The 27279-nt window shown below is 33.8% G+C and overlaps 3 protein-coding genes across 4 annotated transcripts in view; 1 reads left to right on the forward strand and 2 right to left on the reverse strand.

Annotated features, from left to right (window-relative positions):
- Positions 1 to 16861: 16861 nt before the first annotated feature.
- On the reverse strand, positions 16862 to 18265 carry LOC131857805 (uncharacterized). Its single transcript, XM_059210530.1, has 3 exons — positions 17876 to 18265; positions 17607 to 17723; positions 16862 to 17464 (listed from the first exon to the last, which is right to left on the reverse strand). Exons 1-3 carry the CDS (start codon positions 18263 to 18265, stop codon positions 16862 to 16864), a joined length of 1110 nt encoding a protein of 369 aa, XP_059066513.1.
- A 2652-nt stretch (positions 18266 to 20917) lies between these two features.
- On the reverse strand, positions 20918 to 21574 carry LOC131857806 (uncharacterized). The gene is made up of 2 exons (XM_059210531.1): positions 21239 to 21574; positions 20918 to 21112 (listed from the first exon to the last, which is right to left on the reverse strand). The coding sequence occupies exons 1-2, from the start codon at positions 21572 to 21574 to the stop codon at positions 20918 to 20920; spliced, it is 531 nt and encodes a 176-aa protein (XP_059066514.1).
- Positions 21575 to 23179: 1605 nt separating this feature from the next.
- The window catches only part of LOC131039498 (disease resistance-like protein DSC2), a 72111-nt gene continuing 68011 nt past the window's right edge, over positions 23180 to 27279 (forward strand). Inside the window, exons 1-2 of one of the 2 annotated variants that reach the window (XM_059209909.1) lie at positions 23180 to 23649; positions 24032 to 24103. In XM_059209909.1, coding sequence (XP_059065892.1) covers positions 24071 to 24103 — 33 coding nt within the window. In that variant the 5' untranslated portion in view covers positions 23180 to 23649; positions 24032 to 24070. The remainder of the gene's footprint in view (positions 23650 to 24031; positions 24104 to 27279) is intronic. The other variant, XM_059209910.1, reaches the window with a different exon arrangement.

Raw genomic sequence — 27279 nt, forward strand, 5'->3', positions numbered from 1 at the left:
ATATTATAATACTAAATAGCACATTTGTTAAAAAGTGAAATCTAATTAAAATTTGTAAATAATTTTTAAATGATATAATATAATTAAAAAGATCAACTACAAATTAAGACTTCTTAGAACCTTTTTCATTGCTACATGTTAATTTATATGTTTTGTTAAGATATTTTCTATTGATGTATCCCTTTGAATGGAAATGCTCACATAAAAAACCAATGATAGAAGGCGCATGTTCAATCCAGAGAGCTACGTGTTTGTTTAAATCATACCGTACAAATTGTCTAGAAGTAAAATAGTCCACTCTCATGGGCAATTTCCTAGAACCAAATTGGATACCTAGCATGTTTCATGGGTTTGGTGGTAAGTAACTTCATCCCATTTGACAACTTATGTTGAAGTGGGATCATTAAGTTTCTAGGAGATGTAGATCATGATGGAACATTAGGGGAAGAGTACCAATAGCTGAAATAGTTCCAATAACTGTCACCTTAATACCATGTTGACCCCCCAAAACATAAAAAAAAATTGTCAGTACATAAATAAAAAAATACCCGTAAATATTTATTTTAACACCAATAAATGTTCACAAACGAATTAGTAGTTGAAAACAAAAAAGTAAAAAAAATAAACAACTACTGGTACATTTCCTATTTTAATACAAAACATCTTGCACAAATAATAAACATTTAAAAAAAAAAAAAACTTAATGTTTACATTTGCCACTTTATGCAAGTGGCTTAAAAGTACAAATGTACTCCAATTACAATTACATATGCAAAGCTATTGGTGCATTACATGACATAAAAACAATCAATTTTAAACTTCTTAGACACTCAAGTGTACATTCTTCCAAATATCACTTCACAATTCCATGCATTAAATGGATTTGCATTTGGTACCTGCATTTGCAACAACTGGTGTAAGGCTCCCCAATATCCAAGAATTTGCATAAAATCAAATTAAAAAAACCAAGTTTCATTCAAAGCATGGAAGAAAATTGAACAATTCGAAGCAATGGAGGACTGCATATTTAATATGACATGACTGATTGTTTCCCACAAAAATTCAAATTTGAAAATAGCTAGCTACCACAATCGAATGCATTTCACATTCAAATTATATTATAAGAGAGAATTTTATGTGTCACTTTCCCTACAATCCAATTCATTTCATATTGTTGAGCTCTACAAATACCCTCTGCACATTCCTTACTCGAGGGTGCACATTCAGGTTGGTACACACAAAATAACTAAATTCCCTCTATGCAATCAACGTTAAATGTTATAAATCTTTCAATTGAAATTATATTGTTTTCAATAAACCAACATTTCTTTCAATATAGTGATTGTAAATAATATTAACAACCATATTGGATGTCCAATTATGGTTTACCTCCTTTGTAGTTGCATTATGCTTTGTGTATTGATGATTTTTTTGTATGCGACTTACAATTTCATTTAAATGCTCTCTTACTGTTTAATAATGCCAAAATTCTCACAAAGAATGGAAAAACAATTGAATATCTCTTTGTTTTCTTCGAAACCCCTTCATTATTTATCATTTCATTTTATGGATGTGTTGTTAAATGGTGTCTCTTTGTTTATAATGCCAAAATTATTACAGAGAATGCAAAAAAAATTGAGTATTGTTCCTAATTATTCGAAACCCCTTCATTATTTATCATTACAATAATGTGTATGTCTGATACTATTACTTATAGTGACTATATACTGGCTATATGGTTACACACACACACACACACACACACACACCAGGCCAGACAACTTTTATTATAAAGCTTAAAATGGGTGGTCAAAAAATATGTTGAACACTCATAACAGCCTTCCCGTGGACACATTATGGGCCCATGTTGCACGAAACCCGCTATCATTTTTTCCCTAAAAACTTAGGGAAATGAAGATTTTTTGTGGCATTTTCATTGTTGACTCTGCCTTCAATTTGTTAATATACTCACTGTAGATAATATTATCTGGCATACCATATATTATTTCCAATAAATTTCATATGAGAAATACAATAACATCATTCAACCATTTACTCATTTGAGAAATGAATCTACATCTTAATACTATATCAACAATATCCACTTTTTAATCACATCACAGTTACATCTTCCACTCATGCATCTCGTGCTTCTAGTTTCTCTCCTTGTTATATAATGTTTCAAGTTTTGTACCTATGTGTGTGTGTACACACACACAACACCATTTTTTTTTGTTGAAACTTGTTCAATGATGTAATTGTTCACTATCTAATAGAATATCAACAATATCCAATTTTCAATCACATCACAGTTACATACTGAACTCCTACATGGATTTTTTGAGTTCTCTGACTATATGGTTATCGTCTATATTATCATGCATATAGAAATAGAGACACAATACCATTTTATTTTGTTCAAAGATGTTCAATGATGACTTACAGAAATAGATTTGTTTTTCATCATTTATCTCAATGGCATCGAGGGTTTCATTTCAATGATCTATCTCTGTATATATATTTATATAGGCACACACAGTTGCATTTTATCATGGGTACCTTATCGTTGCAGGTTCACTGAACATAATGGCACGAGGTAGAAAGGGAAACATGTATGTTAGACGTCGAAGAGTTATAGTCACTCGTTGGGCGCACTTCCCTGATGAAGATAGTTTTGTCCAAAATGAAGACCTAACGACTCCTGATGTAGATGACAATTCACCTAACAATGCAATTGATGTGGAAGCTATTGTTGTATATGACCATCCTACTATAGATTGTAATCCTATTCCAAAAATACCACAAGTATAGGTGGCCTCAAAGGCTCTCAAACCAAAATGGAGCATATCTGACATGAAAGAATCAATATCATGCATAGAAGACAAGCACATGTCTCTTAGAGGCACATCAATCAAATATGGTACCCCCATTGGCTCTTTGAGGGCATGGCTGATGGGAACTACAACGACGACTGTGAGGGGTCCACACACCATTTTATCAGCAGAGGAGGAGGATGAAATTGTCCAATGGTGCAAAGTCATGGCTGAAATTGGTCACGGTCTCCAAATCAGTCAACTTCTATAAATTGTTGCCCAAATTACCAAGAATAGGCCTAATCGATTCAAAAATGGGATGACGGGGAGGTCATGGTGGGCAAGTTTTAAATGAAGGCACCCTGATCTGACGATAAGAACAACAGAAGGAATTGATTCCGATAGGGCTATTATGCTTCGACCTTCTATTGTTACCTCTTTCTATGGAAAATTGGAGGTAATGTACAACCTTAATCACTATGGTAGCAATCAGATTTGGAATTGTTATGAGACTGGTGTGCGAGATGAGAGGAATTGTGCAATGAGAGTGATAGCCAAATTGGGCAAGAGGTGTGTACCACACCTAATTTCGAAGAGTAGAGAGTGGATCACTATTTTGGCATGTGTTAGTGCATGTAGTTTCAATATTCCTAGATTTTATTTGTTCAAATCTAAGAGGCATATCTGAAACTACATTGTGAACTGCAAGCTAGGAGCATGCATGGCAGTCCAAGAACATGCATGGATGATAAAGGAGTTGTTCTTAAATTGGTTGGAATATTTTGCATGTTCAATCCCTAGTGGAGTTTCACCCTCACATAGGGCCCTACTAATCTTCGATGGTCATGGCAGCGATGTAGCCTTCAATACAATTGAAGAAGCAAGGCAAATAGGTATAGATTTGGTAACCCTTCTAGCTCATACAAGCCACAAACTATAGCCACTTGATGTCTCTGTATTCTCACATTTCAAGAATTATTTCAAATAGTAGAGAAGTATATGGATGTCAAAGTTCCCACAAATTGAAATTGGAAGAGAAGAGTTGGAGACTCTTGCAAGAAATGCCTTTGCCCAAGCATTAACATGGGCTAATATAATCAGTGGCTTCTATAGGACAGTGATTTGGCCACTTAACTGAAACACATTATAGAATGTATGAGACTAAGTGAGGCATTTGAGGTTGCAGTTGATATACAACTAGTTGTTGGAACAGAACATGGTGATGCTTCAAGGGATCAAGAACCAGAGTATATGGCAGCAAAATCTTGCTAGTGGTTGGCTAGTTTTAATGAGGAAGATATTTAAGATTTTGTAGAGCGCCATAGGGAAACACAAGCAACGGTTGAGGGTACAAGTTTGATACCACAAACTACTAAAGCAGGTCTACCCCCACAAACCAGCTAGCCAAATGAGGGTTATGAAAGTACATTAGCAGACATGTCTTTGCCAACACAAGCTAACATACCAGAGTGGACCCAAGAAGTAGCCAACTATGATGATGTAACCCTTTCCATGCCAAGTCTACCAGGAATTGATCCAGCAGATGTGATGCATTACTTCACCAATGCAGTCAACTAGGAGAAACAAGATGGTACTGATTGCGAAGAGGAAGTTCACATAACTGAAGATGAACCTGAGTTTGTGCCATGCACACAAGAGGATGGGTGGCAAGTGCCAAGGAAAAGAGAAGATTGAAACATATGAACTAAGTGACGAATTTCAAAAAATTGAAGCACAAACAATTCAAAAATTAAAACATAAACAAATTAGAAATTGCATTATCTACTAGATCATTGTGAAAGTGCAGGTCCGACAAAGAGAAGATTGAAACATATGAATTAAGTAATGAATTTAAACAAATTGAAACACAAACAATTCAAAAATTGAAACATAAACAATTCACAAATTGCATTGTCTACTAGATCATTGCCAAAGTAAAGTCATATCGACTTTACCTGAGAGGAATGCTTGTTGTCTTTGACATAGTGACTCCTAGTTCATTGACTGCCATAACAATCACAACAAAATTCAAAACAAACTAAAGTGTCTTAAGAAACACATTTAATAAGAAATGCATAACTACCTATGATATCTACACAAATTAATATAAAATGGAAGCATTAAAGGCATAATATCCAAAGAATTGAAGTGTGTTAATAAACACATTTATATTGATATGATGATCTTCCACAAGTATGGTTCTTCCCTCGATTCTCTAGCACGCCTACAAAAAATAGTAATAATCAAGGGTAGCGTAACGTTGTAACAACAAATCGCCCATACATTAATGAATGCAGAACAACTTTTTGACGGTCTTTAACAGTTGACAACATGCATACAATCCTTACACATTCATACATACGTATTCAAATGCATAAGTACATACATATACATATCCACCTACATACATATGCACATGTACATAGAATTGCACATATGCACATATACAAACATATGCATATGCATATGTATAACATACATACGTATTGCAAACAAATAGTTACCTAAGGAATGTGCAAAGGGAATTTGCAAAACTCAGAAATAGGCAATGAATTGGATTGTAATGAAAGTGACATAGAAAATTTTGTCTTATGATATAATTTGAATGTGCAATGCAATCAATTGTGGTAGCTAGCAATTTTCAAATTTGAATTTTTGTGGGAAACAGTCATTCATGTCATATTGAATATGCAGCCATCCATTGCTTCAAATTGTTTAGTTTTCTTCTACACACACACACACACACACATGTATATGTGTGAGTGTGTGTGTCTATGTATGGACAATAAACATATATGTATGTGTGTCTGTGTGTGTGGACAATAAACATATAGGCACATTAAACTGTAAGAGAGCATTAAAATGAAATTGTAAACTGCATACAAAGAAATCATCAATATACAAAGTATAATGTAGCTACGAAGGAGAATAAACCATCATTGGACATCCAATATGGCTGTTAATATTATTTACAGTGACTATATTGAAAGAAATGTTGGTTTACTGAAAATAGTATAATTTAAATTGAAAGATTTATAACATTTAACATTGATTGTAGAAGGAATTTAGTTATTCAGTGTGTACCAATTTGAATGACCGCCCTTGAATAAGGAAACTATTGTTGATTATAGAAAGTTTTGTAGCTATATGGTTATTGTTTATATACATATAAAAATATATATAGACAATAACCATATAGCCAGAGAACTCGAAACAACCATCGTTATAGAACATATTATGTTATTGTGTGTGTTTCTTCATGTATACATATACATGTACACATGTATATGTACATACATGTACACATGTATATATATACATATACATATATATGTATATGTGTGTATATATATGTATGTGTATACATATATATGGACAATAACCATATAGGCACAAAACTTGAAACTGTATATATAAAGGAGATAAACTAAAAGCATGAGATGCACGAGTAAAATATGTAACTTTGATATGATTGAAAACTGGATATTGCTGATATTCTATTAGATAGTGAACAATTTCATCATTGAAAATCTTTCAACAAAATAAAAATGCTACCATGTGTGCTTGTATAAATATATATAGAGATAGATCATTGAAATGAAACCCTCAATGCCATTGAGATAAATGATGAAAAAAAAATCTATTTATGTACCTCATCATTGAACATCTTTGAATAAAATAAAATGGTATTGTGGCTCTATTTCTATATGCATGATAATATAAACAATAACCATATAGCCAGAGAACTAAAAAAAAAATGGTGTTGTGTGTGTGTATATATATATACACACACACATAGGTACAAAACTTGAAACATTATATAACAAGGAGAGAAACTAGAAGCACGAGATGCATTAGTGGAAGATGTAACTATGATGTGATTAAAAAATGGATATTGTTGATATAGTATTAAGATGTAGATTCATTTCTCAAATGAGTAAATGGTTGAATGATGTTGTTGTATTTCTCATATGAAATTTATTGGAAGTAATATATGGTATGTCTGATAATATTATTTACAGTGAGTACATTAACAAATTGAAAGCAGGGCAAACAATGAAAATGCCACAAAAAATCTTCATTTCCCTAAGTTTTAGGGCAAAAAGGATAGCTAGAATTCATGCCACATGTATGTGAGAAGGTTGTTATATGTTGACAATAACACACACACACAGATATATGTGTGTGTGTGTGTGTGTGTGTGTGTGTGTGTGTGTGTATGTAATGATAAATAATGAAGGTGTTTCGAATAGTTATGAACAATAATCAATCTTTTTTGTATTCTCTGTAATGATTTTGGCATTATAAATAGAGAGGTGCCATTTAACAATGCACCCATAAAATGAAATGATAAATAATGAAGGGGTTTCGAATAATTATGAACAATAATGAATTTTTTTTGCATTCATTGTAATGATTTCAGCATTACAAATAGAGAGACACCATTTAATAGTGCATCCATTAACAACATGTTGTTATATGTCAAAAATCACAAACACACACACACACACACACACACACACACACACACACACACACACACACAGATATGTGTGTGTATATAGGTATATATGTAATGATAAATAATGAAGGGGTTTTGAACAATTATAAACAATAATCAATTTTTTTCGCATTCACTATAATTATTTCAGCATTATAAATAGAGAGACGCCATTTAACAACACATTCATAAAAAGAAATGATAAATAATGAAGGGGTTTCAAATAATTATGAACAATAATCAATTATTTTTGAATTCACTGTAATGATTTCGACATTATAAATAGAGAGACACCATTTAACAACGCACCCATAAAAAGAAATGATAAATAATGAAGGGGTTTCAAACAATTATGAACAATAATCAATTATTTTTGTATTCACTGTAATGATTTAGGCATTATAAAAAGAGAGACACCATTTAACAATGCACCCAGAAAAAAGGAAATGATAAATAATGAAGGGGTTTCAAACAATTATGAACAATAATCAATTTTTTTCACATTCAATGTAATGATTTCAGCATTATAAATAGAGAGACACCATTTAACAGTGCATCCATAAAAAGAAATGATAAATAATGAAGGGGTCTCGAACAATTATGAACAATAATCAATTATTTTGCCATTCTCTGTGAGGATTTCGGCATTATAAACAGAGAAACACATTTAACAGTGCAACCAAAAAATGAAATGAAAAATAATGAAGGGGTTTCAAAGCAAACAAAGAGATATTCAATTGTTTTGCCATTATTTGTAAGGATTTTGGCATTATTAAACTGTAATAGAATATTGAAATGAAACCCTAAACCACATACGAAGAAATCATCAATAAACAAAGCATAATGCATTTGCAAAGGAGAAAAACCATCATTGGACATCCAATATGCAAGGAGGAAGAGTGTGACCATTACTTGGGAGCAAGCCGATGAGGAGGTTGTAGAGGAGGCCGTTGATGGAGAAACGGAGGTTGCAAGTGAAGAAAATGTGACAAAAAATCTTCATTTCCCTAAGTTTTTAGGGCAAAAATGATAGTGGGAGTTCATGCCACGTGGGGCCGCCATACCTATGCAGGAAGGGGGTTATGGGTGGTCAACATGTTTTTTGACCACCCATTTTAAATATTTTTATATTCATATTATTTTTAATTATATGCATGTGATAAATTTTTTAGGTTAATTATTTTTTATAAAAGGGTGAAAAACATATTACTTTTTAGGTATTTTATAAATGGATATTGGCCTTTTGGTGTGCGGGTATTGGTGTAAAAGAGGTCAAGTATTGGGTGACACTTTGAAATGACCACTTTTTGACCTTTCGACGCATAATGACCTGTAGAAATCGGATCATTACTACCAAGAAGCTAGATCAATAGGTTTAAGAAGTTAAGTTGCATGTGAAGACAACCAAAATAAAAAATTCAAAATTTGATGTACCATTTAGGATCTTTGGGTGCACGAAGTTAGCTATGACGGCTACTGGTTCTCTTCCCCTACAGTCAAAATTGAATGCATGTTTCAGGGGTTTGATAGTATCTTTTGTCTCATTTCACAACATGTTTAATCAAGGGTCGGTATGCATTGTCAGCATTGAATGATTGAAAGAAGTAGACCTTTGCTTTTGTTTTCGTAATGCACCATCACGGAAGTTTCATTCCTTAGGGTTCTCTTCCTTGGGCATTTTCCCAACTACTTTTGGTAGGAAATAAACTTCCCCTTTCTTCAGTGCAGATTTCTTTTTTTGTAATAATAAAATGGAATTGGGAATAGAATAAATTTTTATAATGTAATTTAATATTGGGTATAAATTAAAATGCCCATGTGTAGCTAAGATAATTTGGGGTGCCAGGTTAATAATAGGTGGTTATAGGAGTTAGAGGCATCAATTTGAATGAGAGTTATAAAATTTAATTTCATTTTTTGAGTCATGCATGTAAGAGGATTCAAAAATCTTATTTTGCGGTTAATTGGTATATTTAATTTGTAGCCAAGTAGAGGAAAACCCAACATCAAGAAGAGATCAAGTAAAGCTACTAGAAGAGGAGCTAGAGTTAAAGTTGCGAAAGAGGTTGCAAAAAAGAAGGATTGAGAGATGTTACACAAGTTTTGTGTTGCTCATTTGAATAATAAATTTGATTTGTATTGGTAAAACAAATTGAAATTAAATTTATGTTTAAACGAGAGAATTTTTTCTTGCATATTTTGTTAAGTTGCAAAAGTGTTAGAAATTTGAATCTATTTCATTAAAAATAATCTAAATAGCTTGCATGAGAGGTTGTATGCATTGAATTTTTTCCTTGGATTGGATGGGTTGTTTGTAAAAAATCCCCATCCTTGATTTGTGCCAACAAGAATGTAAAATGGTGGTTGATAGGATAAGGACTCATAGTTTTAGGGAAGCCTAGAACCATTGCACAAACTGAAAGATTCCCTAGAATCTTCAAAAATTTTGGGTTTAGAGAGAAAAGGGGTTCCATGGTTTTACATTTTTGCAGAAGTTTGAAACTATGAGAGCACAAGGGAAAGAAATGAAAGAGGCTAGGGATCAAATTTTTAAGGTTAACTTTACACCTTGGCACTTGATGCAAAGGTGCCAAGTATGTACAAAAATTTAAAGCCTAAAAAAAAAGACAAATAATTACACATATCCAAGACAACCTCATTAAGTTGAATATTAAACATGAGTCATATTAAATTTACCCCTAACAACATAGAATTTAATAAACCATTTTTAAATACACTTTTTAAAGTTTTCAAGAAATTGAGTCACTAGGGAAACTAAGGAACTAAGAGATAAACTTGTGTAAAGTCCCTAAAACATCTAAAAGTTTGAAAACACAAAAAGGAACCAATTTAAGAAGGGAAAATAACATAGCACATGGCATTAACCACAAAAATATCCCCTAAAAACTATTTAACAATTTTTTATTCATTTTTGGATAAATATACTTTTGGTTGATTTTGTTGGTAGGTGGAAATGATGTGAGATGTTGTTTCTCTATGACATTGATAAGGATTGAAGAAATGATACTCCATTATTTTCTTGATAAGGATTGATTGAAGGGATATGCCTAGAATGCTAGCAGTGGAGATAGGTGTAATGGGAGGATATGGATTGGTTGTCAATCGGTTACGTGTCAATTTATATGAATACCATTGAAATATGGAGGTGCTATATGGTGGAGTCAATATGTCAGCTAGTGCCATTCTCTAACAAAAACACTAAATAGATTTGTTTGGATAGAGGTAGTAAAATCTATGAAATCTTGTTCCTTGTGGGTAGAATAATACGAACTTACAAATAATTTTAAAAAAATAAAATTTATTACTAATTAAGTCCACACTAAATATTGAAAATAATTACTCATCTATTAATATCTTTCTCTATGCAATGGAAAAGGGCATAAAATACTACCATTCCTTACCTCACATTAAAATATAGGGAAAGAGTATCAATAACCATTTATAGCTAACTTCATGCACCCACAGATCCTAAACAATACATTGAGTTTCAACGATTTTTTTAGTTGTCTCTTTATAAAACTTAATTGCTTATAGCTATTGTTCTAGCTTCTAGCTAGTAATGATGTATGTTGTGGGATCCATTATGTGTGCAAGGGTGAAAAAGTACTCATTTCAAAATGTCGCTAGAAATTTATTAATAGACTTCTTGTTAGTGAAACGAGCAGAGAAAACATAATGAAACGAAACTAAAATAGACAAAAACACATAATAACGCATAACACGAGTTTAACGTGGTTCACCAATTAATGGCTACATCCACTGAAAGCAGGGAGAATCATCTATTAACCAATATCCAATTACATACTGCACACATCCATTTATACATTCATATTCAGGTTTGAAATGAATAGTCTGGGGAAGTCGAATTGTCATGTGACCATTGGGATTCACATACCCAACAATCTCCTCCATGAAGACCAACTGGCACATCCATGCACTGTGGCATCCCCTCCTCTGCATTTTGAAACTTACAGAACTAGACTCCATGGAAGATTTTAACTTCACGAAAATCTGTTCACAAACACTGCAAACCAATCTTATCCAAAATTTATCGGACTGAACAAAATCTAACACCCGAACATCCTCTACTTTTAAAACAACTTCCTCCTCACTAAAACTATAACTGTAAAATCCAGTTAAAGGATCATTAGCAGGTTTAGGCTGGTCAAAACCAGTGCTTACGTTTGCTTCTTTCGAATTGCCTCCATTGAAAATCATTCTTATCATTAACAAACTGCATAGCTTCAGATAATGGTAATTCTGTCATCATCTGTTTCAGATCTTCAATCTTCTCTGAAAGGTCGGTTATTAATCCAATCTGCTTAATGCCCCTAAACAGAGCACCCAAAAAATAATCATATGTATCATGTTTCGATATGTTAATAGGATCCTCAAACTGTAGCGTCCTTTGCAACTCATCAAGGGTGGGCAAATTATCTACAGTTTTCTTTGCATGTACAAAGTCAGCCACTACTTTGTCCTCCTCAATGCCCTCGTCGCATCCTGTCTGACATTGCAGCAAAACTCATGGCTACTTCCTGAGCAGTGTCGAATGTTCCAAGCCAAACTCTTCTTTTTCTAGTAGGATCTCTGGCCTCTGCTGCAAATCGACCCCTGGGCCTCTTCCTCACTCCCCTGTAGTGCAGTTCTAAGTCTTCTCCTCTTGGTCATTGCTCCCCTCTATCTCTATCTTCATCAACTACAACGAAGCTTGCTGCAGTTTTGGGAGCTACGTCCGTAAAGCTTCCCCTGGAAGATCGGTCCTTGGACCCCTCCGAACACACCTTCGAACCCCCTCTGCTCTCACCCTGCAACCTCTCCAACTTCGGTCGCAGAGACTCAATTGAGTCATCCGACCACTGCAACTCCCTCCACAACTTCTCAACCCTGAGCTATCACAGCTCCTCCAACCATGACGTCCCGCTACACTTGAATCGCAATGCATCGTACTTTGCCTTACAAACTGCGGACGAGAATAACACGCAGGGAAGATTGGCCTGCAATTGTTTGGCGACCATGTCCCAATTCTTCAGTCTAGGGAGATCACTGGCATATTATTCACTATAGTCATATCGGGCCTTACTATCAGTTCCACGGTCCCTTCTAATGCAGTCTCCATGATCACAGTCATCATACGATTGGGTCTCTGCCGCCGGTTTTGTCACTTCTGCCTTCACAACCATCGCCAAGTCTGGGGAAATGTTGTCAAATGTTCCAACGCTTCCGTATGGAGTCTCGGGGTCAATTCTGACAGCCTTTCCTCTGTCCTTACCCCTCTCAAAACAATTGCCCCAGGTGGACAATGAATGAATGGTCAGCCCACCCGTCGGAATTATAGCTTCGGCCTCATCTTCACAGCTGCTCTCGTGAAGGGGCATGAAATCCAGGTCGCCATCATAGAGACTCAGCTCACAGGTCTCCTGCACCTTGCGACTCTTCACCTGCCCGTTCACTTGATTAACCTCTTGAGCCTTCTGCGCAGGCGAACTAGGCTGTCTCTTTTTGCTAGGAGCAGGGACGACATCAATTTTATGGTCATCAAATGTTTGACCAATATATGCCATGGCTACATCAAGAGTAGGGAAAGAAACACATCGAGTATCCTCCCCCTCTTCAACTGAATGATCTATTATTTTCTTATAATTTCAACAATTCTTTTTTATGTGACCTCTCTTGTCACAATATCAACAACTACCATCTCTAGGTTTGTAGGTTTGTAGCTTGACCTTCTTTGTGACTTCTCATGACTTCTTTTTCTCATCCCTCTTTCTTCATCATCATATTCTTGGATCTTGTCCACAAACTTGGCATCTTCTTCTTCATCTTTCCAGCCATCCCACCAATGTACATGGTGAATTGTTTTAGCTTTCACTTGCACAATTTCACTCCCTTTCGAGTCTAAATTGCTGAGAAATTATCCGATGACATAATCAGCTTTATCTTCTTCCGTCTCTGCTCAATGACTTCACCTAATCTCTGATACCAATCGTTAGTGAAACGAGTAGAGAAAATATAGTGAAATTAAACTAAAATAGACAAAAACACATAACAACGCATAACACGAGTTTAACGTGGTTCACCAATTAATGGCTACATCCACTAAAAGCAGGGAGAATCATCTATAAACCAATATCCAATTACATACAGTACATAGACTGCACACATCCATTTATACATTCATATTCAGGTATGAAATGAATAGTTTGGGGAAGTTGAATGGTCATGTGACTGTTAGGCTTCACCTACCCAACACTTTTAGTCATCATTTTTTATGTTGATGGGTTTCATTATATGAAACACACTAGAAAAATTGCATGATTGAGGGTTACTATTGTTTAAATACAATGCAAGGTGATCGCTTCTCTTTGGGTCATCATATAGTTTTCTTTCCTTTTGTTACATAAATTATTTTTGTTTAGTTTTCTTTAGTGTGGAGGTAGAGCAATATTGAAGCTCTAAATTGTTACCATCTCAAGATAGGAGAAAAGATAGTAGTTAACCTAGACATTTGGGTAAATAAAATTTCATCATGAATGAGTCGTGGTGAAAATCCCCATACAAGGTTATGAAGAGTCAGCGAGAGCAACTAGGTGTAATGTGTTTAAATGATCATCATTATCTAATGCTTCTTACTATGTTTGTTAGCACCAATGACCTATATTATTTAATGGCAACAAATTTATAAATTTTTAGTTGAATTATATTTGGTTTATATTTAAAATTATTTTTCATTTTTTTTATATAGAATAAAATTAATTAAATTTTAAATTAAATTATGTTTTATTTATATTATTTTTTTGAGTTTAAAGATAAGTATATTGATATTAAATACATTACAAATATAATATATTATCTTATTAATAAAATTGTTATATTATAAATTATATAAATTAAAATAATAATATAGATCATATTTTATGATTTGAATTTTTTATTATGTTTGTTAAATAGTTTTAAATTTTTATTAAAATTAAATATATCTATTTGTTATTATATATCATAAATAATTTAACTTATATAAATTATTAAATATAGTTTTAAAATATTATGATATTAGAAAAGTTTAGATTTATATTAGTTTTATGTGTTTAAATTTTTTTTATCAGTAATGATAGTTATTATGTTTAATTGTTGGATATTAGCTAGCATATCACCACTAAAGTAATCAAATCATGATTAAAACTTCTATTAACTCTCCCACTAATCCACTTAAATAATACATCTTTAATAATATAACAAACCCTTTCACGATGATTACATTATTTTATCAATGTGGATATTTTAATATAACAACTTTTTAAGAATTATATTGTATAGTATTTAAAATTAGGAATCATTTCTTAATTAAATGATTGACTATAGAAAAAATCAACCCTTTAAAAATACTCAAAAATTTCAAACCGAAGTGACTTTTTTTTTTTTTTTTTAATCAAGTTCTACCTAGGGGGTAGTAACCATTATATTTCCTTCAAAAAAAAAACCTTACAAAGGGTGATGGAGATGAACTCCTTTGGCTACATCCCACATGGATCAATTATACAAATACTTAATCCCATTGCCCATAGCCACCAACCTATCCCCTACTCCATCAGGAAAGCAATCAATATTTTCCTGGAGGAGAGCTTCAAACCTTTCCATGATATTCTCCTTAACAATACCTGCCTTGAAAATGGTCTAGGCCTTCTGCATCTTCTTCTTCTTCCCTTCTACCTGCAAGCCAAAATACCCCAGCATACAACCATCTGCTGGGCTAGAGACTATTTCGTCCAAGGCTCTCATAACTTCAAGATAAATGCCTTCATCCACTGTCTTGCGCAGGATACCATTGGCTGAGATGGGGTGGCCCAACACCTGAATAATTGGCTGAAACAAATCCTCCATTAGACGACCGTCGTGAACATGTCCCTCGACCCAATAGTCAGGGCCCAAAATGTCTACCACTGTGACTTTCTCCTACTCGTTGGCCTTTTTAAACAACCGCTCCATTTGTTCTTCGAGCGTTTCCTCCAACCCAATGATCTTGCTGCATTTACAAACAATTCCTAAATGATTCGCCATTCTTCTAAGTGCTGAAAATGAATCCTTAATTGATTCGATAAATACTATTCTCGATGGACCTCCGTCAATGCTCCCCTTCCAATGAAGCTTGAGGTGATCCAAGTGACAGTAAAACTTGTGCACTGGCTGTGAGGGACTTACCACTACCTCTCCTGGATTTCCTTTCTATCCACTGGGTATACTCTATTGAGCCCAACACCTTCTGCCAACACCGTCAAAGCCATCCTGTCTATCCAACTCCAGTCCTCGTAATAGATTCCCTATCCCTTGCAATGATTTCGTGGAGTACAATCGGCAAGGATTCTTGGTGTACTATCAGATCTATCTCCTTTCTACTAAATTCTCTCACCATACCTTCCTCAATCTCCAGATTAGCCAGTTGGACTGCTGCTTTGTTCCCTTCTCGAAACATGTGTTGAATCTGAATCTGAGAATGGCTTCCAACACCATAGCATTACACCAGTGTCTGTCATAATTTAGTATAGTGCCCACGAGCCCCCTCACAAAGTCATATACATACTCATTAATGCAAAACAACTTTCTCAACTGTACATTCAATGCATTTTCACAGTTTACACAACTGACCTTTCCAAAGTACGCCATTGCCAAAAATTTCCACTACAACACTCCCTAAACAACTCTCGCACTTTCTTGTTTTACCTTTTCCCACCGAATTCACCATAAGAAGTTGTGATCTGAGATATCAATCAAGTGCATTCTGTCCATACCCTGATAGGATCTTTCATTATGCAAACATACTATTTTCGATAAGTAGCAATTTCTAAGCATCTTGATGAACTACTCGGGTGCCATGTGTTCCTGCCGCCAAAGAGTCAATGTCCTATTTTCAGCCTCCAATTCGTACTTCGCCAAAGTTTATCAATTGCCACTACAATACCCTAGTAGCCGATAGGGACCAAAAGGTCATAGCCATGCTATCCAATCCCCTGTCGAAGATATCTTCTGCAGTCCTTCAAGCATTGTCCTTTGATATCCTCCGTTGCAGAAGTCATTTTTAGCACCCGAGCCAGCCAAAACACAAGCGTTGCTTCACACACTCACCTCAGCATCTAAATAATCACATAGTCTGCCGACCCCCTAAGATAGTTTCCCAATCAATGGCGAATCTATAATTTGACAGACCTCGAACACTATGTGCAATCGTGTTACTAATACCATATCGCCTATCCTCGATGCAAATTGCCTATCTCAAACAAGATCTCTATTATCCGATTCTAGATCTTGGAATCCCGGCTTTATCTGCAGCAAGGGCTGAAAATAAACTGTCCGACAATTCCTCTACATTAGATAGTTGTTTTGTTCCATCACAATCAATTCCACTGTTTGCCAGCCAATCCTTCGCCGAGTTGCCCTCTCGATATATGTGTTTGAAAGAATATTTGTCTAGGCTATCTCATAAACCTTGGATCTTGGGATGACACGCCTCTAATTTCCAATTCTTGAATTTCTATTTGATTATCCCATTCAAGACAATTTGAGAGTCACCTTCTACTTCTAAGGAGCGAAATCCTTGGCCCACACTCCATTCCAATCTAGCTAACAACCCTACAATTTCTGCCATATTGTTTGTAGTGACTCCTAAGGGACCAAAATTTGCACCAACAAAATTACCAAATTCGTCCCTTATAATGGCACCATAGCCTGATTTACCAGGATTGTCACAGCTAGCCCCATCAAAGTTAACCTTCAAGCTTCCAGCTGAGGGAGGAGTCCAAACTATACTTCCTCTGTTCTGCTTCTTGTCGACAAACTTGTAACTAGTGTTCTTCGTCAAATTCCATGACCTTTCCATTTCTTTGTCCCGGGAAGAATAAGTGCAATACTTCCTTCCGACTAATTTGATGTTTATAACTTCTTCAATGGCTACTTTGATTTTTGGGATTAGAAGCTCAAAAGACAGAGCTTCCTCATTGAACACCCTTCGATTTCTCTCCTTCCAAATATACCATGCAAGCATGGCCAGACTAACCACCCACATAATGCTCCATTTTGATTTCTTATAGTAGGTAGGCCATGCCAATAAAAAACCTTTTAGTGATTGACTTCTCACCTATCCATACTGCAATTTATCCAATAGCCAATCCCAAACTCTTTTAGTGTATGAACACTAGAATAAGAGATGATCCGCAGTCTCTTTATTCTCCTTACATAGTATACATACACTTGGACCTGCAATTCCAATTAGTTTCAACCTTTCCCCTATTAGTATACGACCATTCAATGATGTCCAAAGGAATGCCCCTGCCTTGGGCAGTACCATTTTGTGCCAGCACAATACCGAATGCCAATCCACATTCTGTGCTCTGCTTCTAAGAATCTCATATCCCAAGTTAACCTTATATTTTACAGATTTTGATGCACACCATAATAAACAATCTACTTCTTTTTAGTAGATAATTTTTTTCTTTTTGCTCAAGATATCCTTCAGCTTAATACAGTTTTCCATCTTCCATTCACCCACAATTTTCCACTCAATCCACTCAGCCTCCTTCTGCCCTTCCAAAATGTAATCAGTCACAAAAGGACCAACTAGTGCTTCCACTTCATTAATCCACACTGGATCATCAATTTCCTCAGCTAAGGAAATGTCTCCATTCCAAGAGTCTCTCCAAAATTTTGCCTTTCCATCATTGCCAATTTTCCAAGTTAAATGCTCTATTATGATATTTCTGCTTTCCCAAATAAATTTCCAAATTGGAGATCCATTGATCGAGTTTGCCACAGTAAAAATCCTATCAGCATCATTTGAGTCCAAATACTTTGCAGTCATGATCTTACACCAGGTTTTTTGAGGTTGCTCATACATCCTCCATGCTAACTTAGCACCTAGAGCCAAATTGTGCAAGTCCATTTTAATAAGACAAGCTATATCCCAATTTATGAGTGGAATTTTCTTTTTCTCATGCGCCCTTTACCATAAGAACTTTTTAAGCAAATTGTCTAGCTCTTTTGCAGTTTTGTATGATAATCTGAAGCATGACATATGATATATAGGGATCGCTGATAGAACATATTTAATCATTTGGATTCTCCCCACCTGTGTTAACCATTTGTTCTTCCATGAAGATTCCTTTACTTGACATTTATTAATCAATTCCTCCCACATTCTGTTTTGGTATCTACCAGGATCTAGTTGCACCCCTAAATATTTCAGAGGAAAACTGCCAATCGAAAATCCCAATATCTCACCAATTTTACTTTGCATCCTTACATTAGTATTAAAAAAATATATCATTGACTTATCAGTGTTCATGCTCTGTCCCAACCCTTTTTCATTATCATTTAGTAACATCTTCATTACCTTAGCTTCCTTCTCAGTGGCTTCCCTAAAAAGAATTGTGTCGTCAGCAAATCAAGAATGGGAAATTGGATCAATATTGTCATGGATGTGTACACCTTTCCACAATCTCATTTCTACAAGTTTTTTAATATTTCTTCCCAGAATTTTGGCCATTAATACAATCAAAAATGGAGACAAGGGGTCACCTTGTCTAAGACCATTCGTGGCATGAAAAAAACCATATATAGATCCATTTACAATAATAGAATATGAAACTGAAGTAACACAATGCTTTATACAATTTATCCAACTAGAATCAAAACCAAATCTTTCAAGAATAGAAAAGAGGAAGTACCAAATCACCCGATCATATGCCTTACTGACATCTAATTTGACCACCATCCCCTGCATCTTGCTCCTTTTCATCGAAAGCATGGTTTCAGCAACTGTGATTATACTATCATCAATTTCTCTACCAAGGGTAAATCCATGTTGCTTTGGAGACACTAGCTTGTCCAAAACAAGCTTCAGCCTATTAACCATTACCTTAGATATGGGTCAGTGCAAGAAGATGAGTCCACTTTTTGGCCAAAAAGTGGAAGTGTTTTCCCTCATTTTCAGATTTTGTCTCATTTGAGCTTAAATTTTGAAATACTTAGAGATTGAATCTTGGAAAAATTCAATAACATAAAAGATAGCCCTCTGAGTGTACTTTCCAAATATGTAATTTATTTTAATACCCACATAATAAAAAATAACTTTTTGAATGGAGTTCTAAAAACTATGTTTTAAAAATGCTTGTTTCAGGACCATACCATGCATGTGTACGACCCACACTTTTTGACACAATTAAAATTATTTTCTCAAACCGTTTTGGGAAATGGTTTGTAACACACTGAAGATTGATGAGCATATTTTTCTATGTTTTTTTTCTAATATTTTTTTTAATTAATTTTTTAATGGTCGTAATTATCTTTTTAAAAATTTGACATTGACGACCCACATAATTTGATGTAAACTTAACATTTATTTATTTATTTTTAAATACAAAAGAATTTTGTGTAGATTGATGACATATAATTTTTTTTCCAAAATTCTTTAAAATAAAAAAGTTATTAAATTAACAAAATTAGTTAATATTTCAAATTTATGGACCCGATTTAGTATAAATTAAATGAAAAATAGTTAAAATAATCAATTTTTAAATAAATTTACATATTTAGAATCTAGACAATATAATCTGAAATGGGTTTTAATTTCGTACAAAAATTCTCTGATTAGAGGCACGTAAACTATTTCAGAAGTTCATATTTGTGCTTTCATTCATGGAGATTTGAATTTGCAGGTCCATGTCTTAGGTGTGGGCATCCCAGGCCTATCCCGAGCCTAATCCGGAGCCAAGTGGCGGGTTGTGGAATCAACTTCCACAAAATAGGCCCCCGTTTTCAAACAAGGGTGGCTTGTGGAAAAAAAAAAGGAAAAATGCGATTTAGAAACGAGGGCCCGTTTTAGAACAAAATGGGGGCCCGTTTATTTTTGCTTCAGGCCCCCGTTACCTTTCGGCTCGGGAGCCCGAAGCATAAACGGGCCCCCATTTATAAGAGCGCATTTTCCAATGCATGGACTTCCATGAATTTGTGACTCATTACCTTGCACTTGCCCATATTATTTTGTATAACGAATTACACAAAGATATAGGCCTATAATCAGCAATGCTCGAACAACTTTTCTTTTTTGGGATCAAAGTTATAAGCGTGTTGTTCACTTCTTTCATGAATTTTCCTTTCCTACAAAATTCCTCCACCACCAACCATATGTCCTCACCCATGAACTTCCAACACTTCTGATAAAATTCCATGGTCACCCCATCTGGTCCAGGAGCCTTATGCAGATGTAATGCAAATGTAGCCTTTTTAACTTCATATTTTGTAATTGGAGACATTAGTATAGCATTATCCTCCTCCATAATCTTCTTGTCAATAATATCTAGCAGATATCCAACAGATTCATCACTCTCCCCCACCGCAGATCCCAAAATTTTCTCAAAATATTTTACTGCTATGCATTCCAACTCCTCTGCTTTACCAACCAATCTACCCGAATCATCCATCAAATGATTATTATTTTTTTGTTCCTCTTTGCTTTTAATGAAGCATGAAAGAATTTTAAATTTGAATCTCCATCTTCGATCCATAATTCTCTGGATTTGTCTCGCCAAAACATTTATTCTCTCAGAAGAATCTCTGCCAATTCTTCTTTAAGAGAATTCTCAATATTAAATTCTTTGTTTGACATCCCCTTCTCAATCACCAAGTTATTGACCCTGTCAAGTTCCACTTCCACCCTCATTTTCTCTGAAAAAATATTCTTGAAGGATTTGACATTCCATATTTTAATCTTGTTCCTCAGATATTTCATCTTCTTAACAAAACAATATCTTGGAGTACCTTTATAATCTATACATTCTTCCCACCACTTCTCAATGTTTTTTCTAAAGTTTATATCTCTCCACCACATGCTCAAGAATTTAAAATTCCCTTTCACCTTTGCCATTGATGTGATACAGTTCAACTGAACTGGGAAGTGATCCGAGAGTGTTAAGGGCAGAATTATTGTCTCCAAGTGAAACTGTCCTCTAATCCAATATGTTCCAGTGAATATTCTGTCCAATCTCTCTGAAATTCTACTAAAATTCGCCCTTGTATTAGTCCATGTAAACTTTCTTGATTTAGGGATAACGTTAAAAAGGTTATTATCTGTCACAAAATCTCGGAAATCTTCCATCACATGGGCATTCATTCTTAATCCTCCAGTTTTTTCTTCGTTATTGAGTATGGCGTTGAAATCTCCCGCCACTATCGCTTTCTCCAAATCAACCATAGTTACATAATATTTGAATAAAACAATCAAATTAAAATATCTAATACTTTATAAAGAACTCTTCTTTTTATGTCAATGCTTCACTTGACTACTTCACTATTACTCATTCTATAATTCTCAAACCCGTCTCTTATAATTAACATTTTTTCATAGATAACAATGCATTAAAAGTAGGGTTGGTGAATTCTTGCTCCATAAACATATTAGTGATCACATCATTCAAGATCTCTATAAAAGGGATGTCATTTCACTTTATGTACTTACTTGGATCTACATACTAGTATAGATATCTTAAATATATCTATCTAAAAAGATGCCAAGAGATATCAATTGAAACTATTTTATTTACCTTAAAATTATTTTATTTTACTTTAAACTATATTTACTACATACAAAACATTTAAATTTTATTGTGCCTATATTATTTCTTTTTTCCTAATATAAGTTTATTATTTGATAATTAACATCTAATTTTTTTTAATTTAAACTCTAAATTTCTTATCATTATTCAAAACAATTATTAAAAATATTAAAAATTCATAAAATGTATATTTTAATGGAATTAGTTATTCTATACCAATAATTTTAAAAAAACTATTTGAAATATAATATAATTATGAAATTGTAGTTTTTTAAAAATATCTTTGTTTTTACTTCATATTTATATATTGTCATGTGAAAATATTATATGTGAATAATAATATCTTGATATGTGAATAATTGTCAAATTTAATAGAAAAGTGTGTCTATTTTAAAAATATTATATCTATTATTAATATTAATATCTTGACATGTGAATAATTGTCAAATTTAAGTTAAAACATAAAAGTTAACATTAACACATGCCATTCCTCTCCACCTCGTGCTGCCATTATAGAATGTCCCTCATCATTAATGATGTGTCTTCTTAACCACTAATAGAACTTGGATCAACTTTTCCATTGGTAACAAAGAATATCAAAATTGCAGCCACCCCCACCAGCGCCATAACGTGCTCTCTTTGCATTATCAAATCTTACATAGATAAATGCAAAAGCATAATTACTTACAAACTTTGGTAAAAACTCTTCAAAACACATGCATTGATAGTTATGTAAATACACTGTATCATATTGACTTGAGTTCAAGAGGACCTTAATCTATGTACTATTATAATTTGCATTCACAATTTATGTGTTGGGATGTGACTGAGCTTGTTTGTTCAATGCATCCAACTTGATCTGAATCTTCAATGGAACCTAAAGACAATACTATTGATAGGCAACCTATGAGAAGCATTTTTTCTTCTAATATATATGTTGCTCCTCCTTCAATTAATGTCTAGATTTTTTTTTTAGATAGCTATTGAAAGACTAAAGACCAATGTTTCTCAAATTAAAGGATAAAAAGTTGTCTAATTCATTCAAAATAGAAAGTTGTAATATCTAAAGTGTTTGTGGAATATATTGTTTTATCAACACTAAGGAATTAAAAGCAATTTCCCCCCTCCTGAGCTATATCTCTACATTTCTCTCTCTACCACTCCCTCCTTGTCCCCTATCTATCTGTCTATCTCTATCTACGTACTCTGTCGTTTCACTTTATAGAACTTCTTGTTATTACAGGTTCCAGTAATTTAGTGGAGCAAATGTTGCTGTCATGGAGTAGGTCGGTGGTCCACACTCAATCCAGATTTATCGTGCCGACAAAAGAGAGAAATTTGCGCTACTTGGCAATTCTGACCGGAACCTGCCAGGAAATGTGTGAATCGTCGCGGTAGTTTCCTTCAATGTGCGCGACTTTAAGCAATTGTCACCGGCAATTTCCTGGAAATTTTTCTCGATCGTCGAGGAAGCTTCCTAAAATTTGCGAGACTTAATTTAAATTGGTTTTCGCTAGTTTAGGCAGGAATATCCGGACAAATGCCCTGCCTTTCGCTTGTTTCCCGTGCAGAAATATCCGGGACAAATGCCCTGCCTTTCCCTTGTTTCCCGTGCAGAAAATAGCTCTTGTTAGCTCTGCAGGTGGAGAATCACCAGTAATGGAGGAGTAGGGCTTAATCGATCAACAGGAAGGCGGTAGTGATAATACCGAAGGTACTTAACAACGAGGTTTTATGGGAAATCTGTGTTCTTCCATACCCTGTATAGTTGTATAACTGTAATGGGAAAAGTAGATCAATTTTTTCTTAGGATCTGATTAAACTTTATTTGATGAAAAAATGTTCAACATACAAGTAGCAGTTAATTGATTATTGGTTACTTAAGCTTTAATTTTATACCTAAGAAACGATCTGCCCAGATCCTTAAGGTATTTAAGAAATGGTTTCTATACATCATCTCTGTGTTATGTAGATGTCATTGAGTACCCTTTTTCTATACATTATTTTTAGTACAGTTATTAATTCTCTATTATGAGGCTTTTTTATATTAATTGGTTATAAGGGTTTGAAGAAACTGGCTTTGTTTGGCTCTACAGGTACAGAATCAACAGGGATGGAAGAGAAGTGTTTACTCGATGAAAAACAAAGCAGTAATGTTGATATCAACGGTACGTAACAACTAGTCTTTATAAAAATTCCCTGTTCTTCCATACCATTTACAGCTGTATAACTGTAATGGGAATGTAGATCATTATTTCTTGGACCCTCCTTATGCGTTATTGGATGGAAAAATGTTCAAGGTAGGATTAGCAGTTAATCTAGAGTGTCAAAATTTAAGGTATTTTTAAAATGGTTTTTATACATCATGTTTTATATACATTCCGTTTACTTTAAAGAAGTTAAAAAAATATCTTAATTTAAAATCATAATACATTGAGATATATATTGAATAATAAAATAATAGTTGAGTTCAGTTATAAAAGAAAAAGTGATTGAGGGGTGTAATTCTTGACAGCAGTTCTAAGTTTCAAGAATATTTCATTGAAAGGGATTTTCAAGTCTTAATAAAGGTAATGGATTTTGGTAGGTCTCTGATTGATACCTTCAGAGGTTTTTTAGCTGAGGACACTTATTTCAAACCTCAACTTTTGTAGGTTGAATACACTAAAACAAGCAAGAATATGGTGTCACATTATCTTTCCAATTAAGATTTAATCTAAATTTTTACATTTTCAAAGGTGATCGTGAGAGTAAATTAGCAAGATCAATATTTTTGAAGATTTATACAAGATACTTAATTTGAATGTGGATTCTTCTTTGTTTTAGGGTGGTGGCCATTCTACTTTTTTTTTCCCCTTCTTCCTCTAGCTAGTTTTAGACATTTTCCTCCTTTTCTTTCTTTATTTTTCACCTCTTATGCTTGTGCTTTCTTTCCTTTTCCACTTCTTTTCCCCTATGTTGCAACTTGTATTTACTTTTCTAGTCTTATTTGCATACCATTTTCATTGCCCTCCCCATCCTTATTTGTCCAATATTTCCCTCTTTTTTCCTTTCTCTCTCATGAAATCACATGTTCTTTGATGTTTCCCTTGTCTTCCATCGTTTTCTTTATGTGCTTTTTTTCATTTTTGTATTGTAATAGCTAACCTTCTCTTCCATTTATATGCCTGCCCTTTTACTCTACCACAAGAATTTATTCATTATCCTTTTGCACATGCTTATTGCTAGGTTGGACTTATCTTGGATGTATGGTCTCCTTTCATGTTTTCCTTGTTGTTTGCTCATTCCTAGCATATTTTCTTTTGCTAAGTTAGACCACATCATTTTTTTTTTGCAACTCTCTCTCTCTCTCTCTCTCTCTCTCTCTCTCTCTCTCTCTCTCTCCTTGTTGTTGAATTTGATCTTCACACTATTATCATCTTTCACGTATGTTTCTAAAAATCTGCAATCCCTTGGTAGGATAATGTCGCTCAAAGTAACTCTCCTCCATCTACACATCCCTTCATTGTAGCTAAATTAAATCTTCCTCTTAGAGCTAATGTAAGGGAAACTTCTTCTCTTAGTATTTCTATTTGTTATTAAATCTTCCTCTTGGTACCTAATGTAATTGAAACTTCCTCTCTAGGTATTTCTTTTCCTAATTTAAATTTGAGTCCCAATAGGTCGCTCTTCCTACAAGGATTTCATCTACAATCTCTATTTTGGGAGATTCAAGTGTCAAAGGAAATGGGAATCTGAATGATCATGCTCACATTCACTTGAAGAAGCATTTAACTCTTCATCACCAAAATATGAGGATGATAGCAATCCTACAAAAAGTAATAATCACTTTGTCTAGTGGCATAGCTAAAATTAAGCGAATCAATATAGCTTTCTCTACTCTCTCATGTAAATAAACAATTATTTCAAGGATTTTTTTCTTGAAATCTATAGTGATGTACATATCTTTAGTCAATAATATACTTGAATTTATTTGTAATCGTATAGAGAATACCAACAAACACCTCTTTTATCTTGAGAAAGAAGTGAATAGGACTCTCTTAGAGGATCACATTGGCTCCTCTAATTTCATTGACATAAATATGGTGGATTTCAATGGGGTTTGTACATGATGTCAAATTTAGACTTTATTACACTCAAAAGATTGTATCTACACTTTGCACTAAAGATGGATGCTATAGCACATAGTTATATCATTTCAAATAAATCATGTTTGCACAACTATAATTTAGTCTCTATATTTTGTACTTTCCACTACTTGCAATGTTTTCTATATCAAGGTAGGATAATACAGTAGGCACCATTAGCAATTTGTTTTGATAAATAGAGATTTTTATGATATTTTTTGTTGTTAATCAAGCCCCACAAAATATTTGGAATATTACAATGGATTCTTATAAATGTGTAGAAGTGGCTAAGCTAACTAAATGTCATAGTTGAGTTAGTGTACTATCCATTTACAAATATTAGATTAGATTTGAAGACTTTCTTTCAACTTCTGATTTCATATTTGCAAAGAATGGAAAATACAAAAATCAAGTATATTGAAATGTTCACTACAAACACAACAAACTTTAACCCAACCTTATGAAATTGATGTATAATGTCTATACAAGTTTAAACATTGTATTACATCATCTTTTTCTATCAAATGCATCAAACAACATAATGTACACTTGCTTGAAATTACATCAAACAAAACCCCTAATTTGGAGCTCAAAGATATCAAAATAATTGCAACTTCTCAATAGAATTTTTAAACTTCTCATAATTGTTATAAAAAAACAAAAAACATTAGAAATTACTCCAACAACAAGCCTCAAGGCTGCCAAGGGTTTACTCTAACTTCAAAATACAAAGAACACATACTTTCAATTTCTAAAGCTATCTTGCATCACCGAATATATAGAAATTCTACCCAACTTATTACTAAAGTTTTTAAACATATAATATCTGATTTTAAAATGAAATAACAAAAACATATGAATTCTTTTATGTTATAAGCTAAAAAAAAACCTAAAAATGCATTTACACAAACCTAGAAATGAACTCTTTCACGTGACATGTAGTCCATTGCAAGTTGTAATCCAAGTATAAATATTCATAAGTCATCCTAGTTACAATCATACAGACTTATAATGAAGATTTCATCATTTAAACTTGAAGAGTAAACAATATTTATTAAAAAAAGTATAAGACATGTATGTATGAATAATATATACATGAAAAAATATATATGTATACATTCTAAATTAAATCACAATAAATGTAATACATTTCTTCAAAATCATGATAAGATGCATTCATAGAAAAAAGATTCTAACTCATTTCAAAGATGCTATGA

This window comes from Cryptomeria japonica, chromosome 8, assembly GCF_030272615.1.
Source record: "Cryptomeria japonica chromosome 8, Sugi_1.0, whole genome shotgun sequence".
Classification (NCBI taxonomy): Eukaryota; Viridiplantae; Streptophyta; class Pinopsida; order Cupressales; family Cupressaceae; genus Cryptomeria; species Cryptomeria japonica.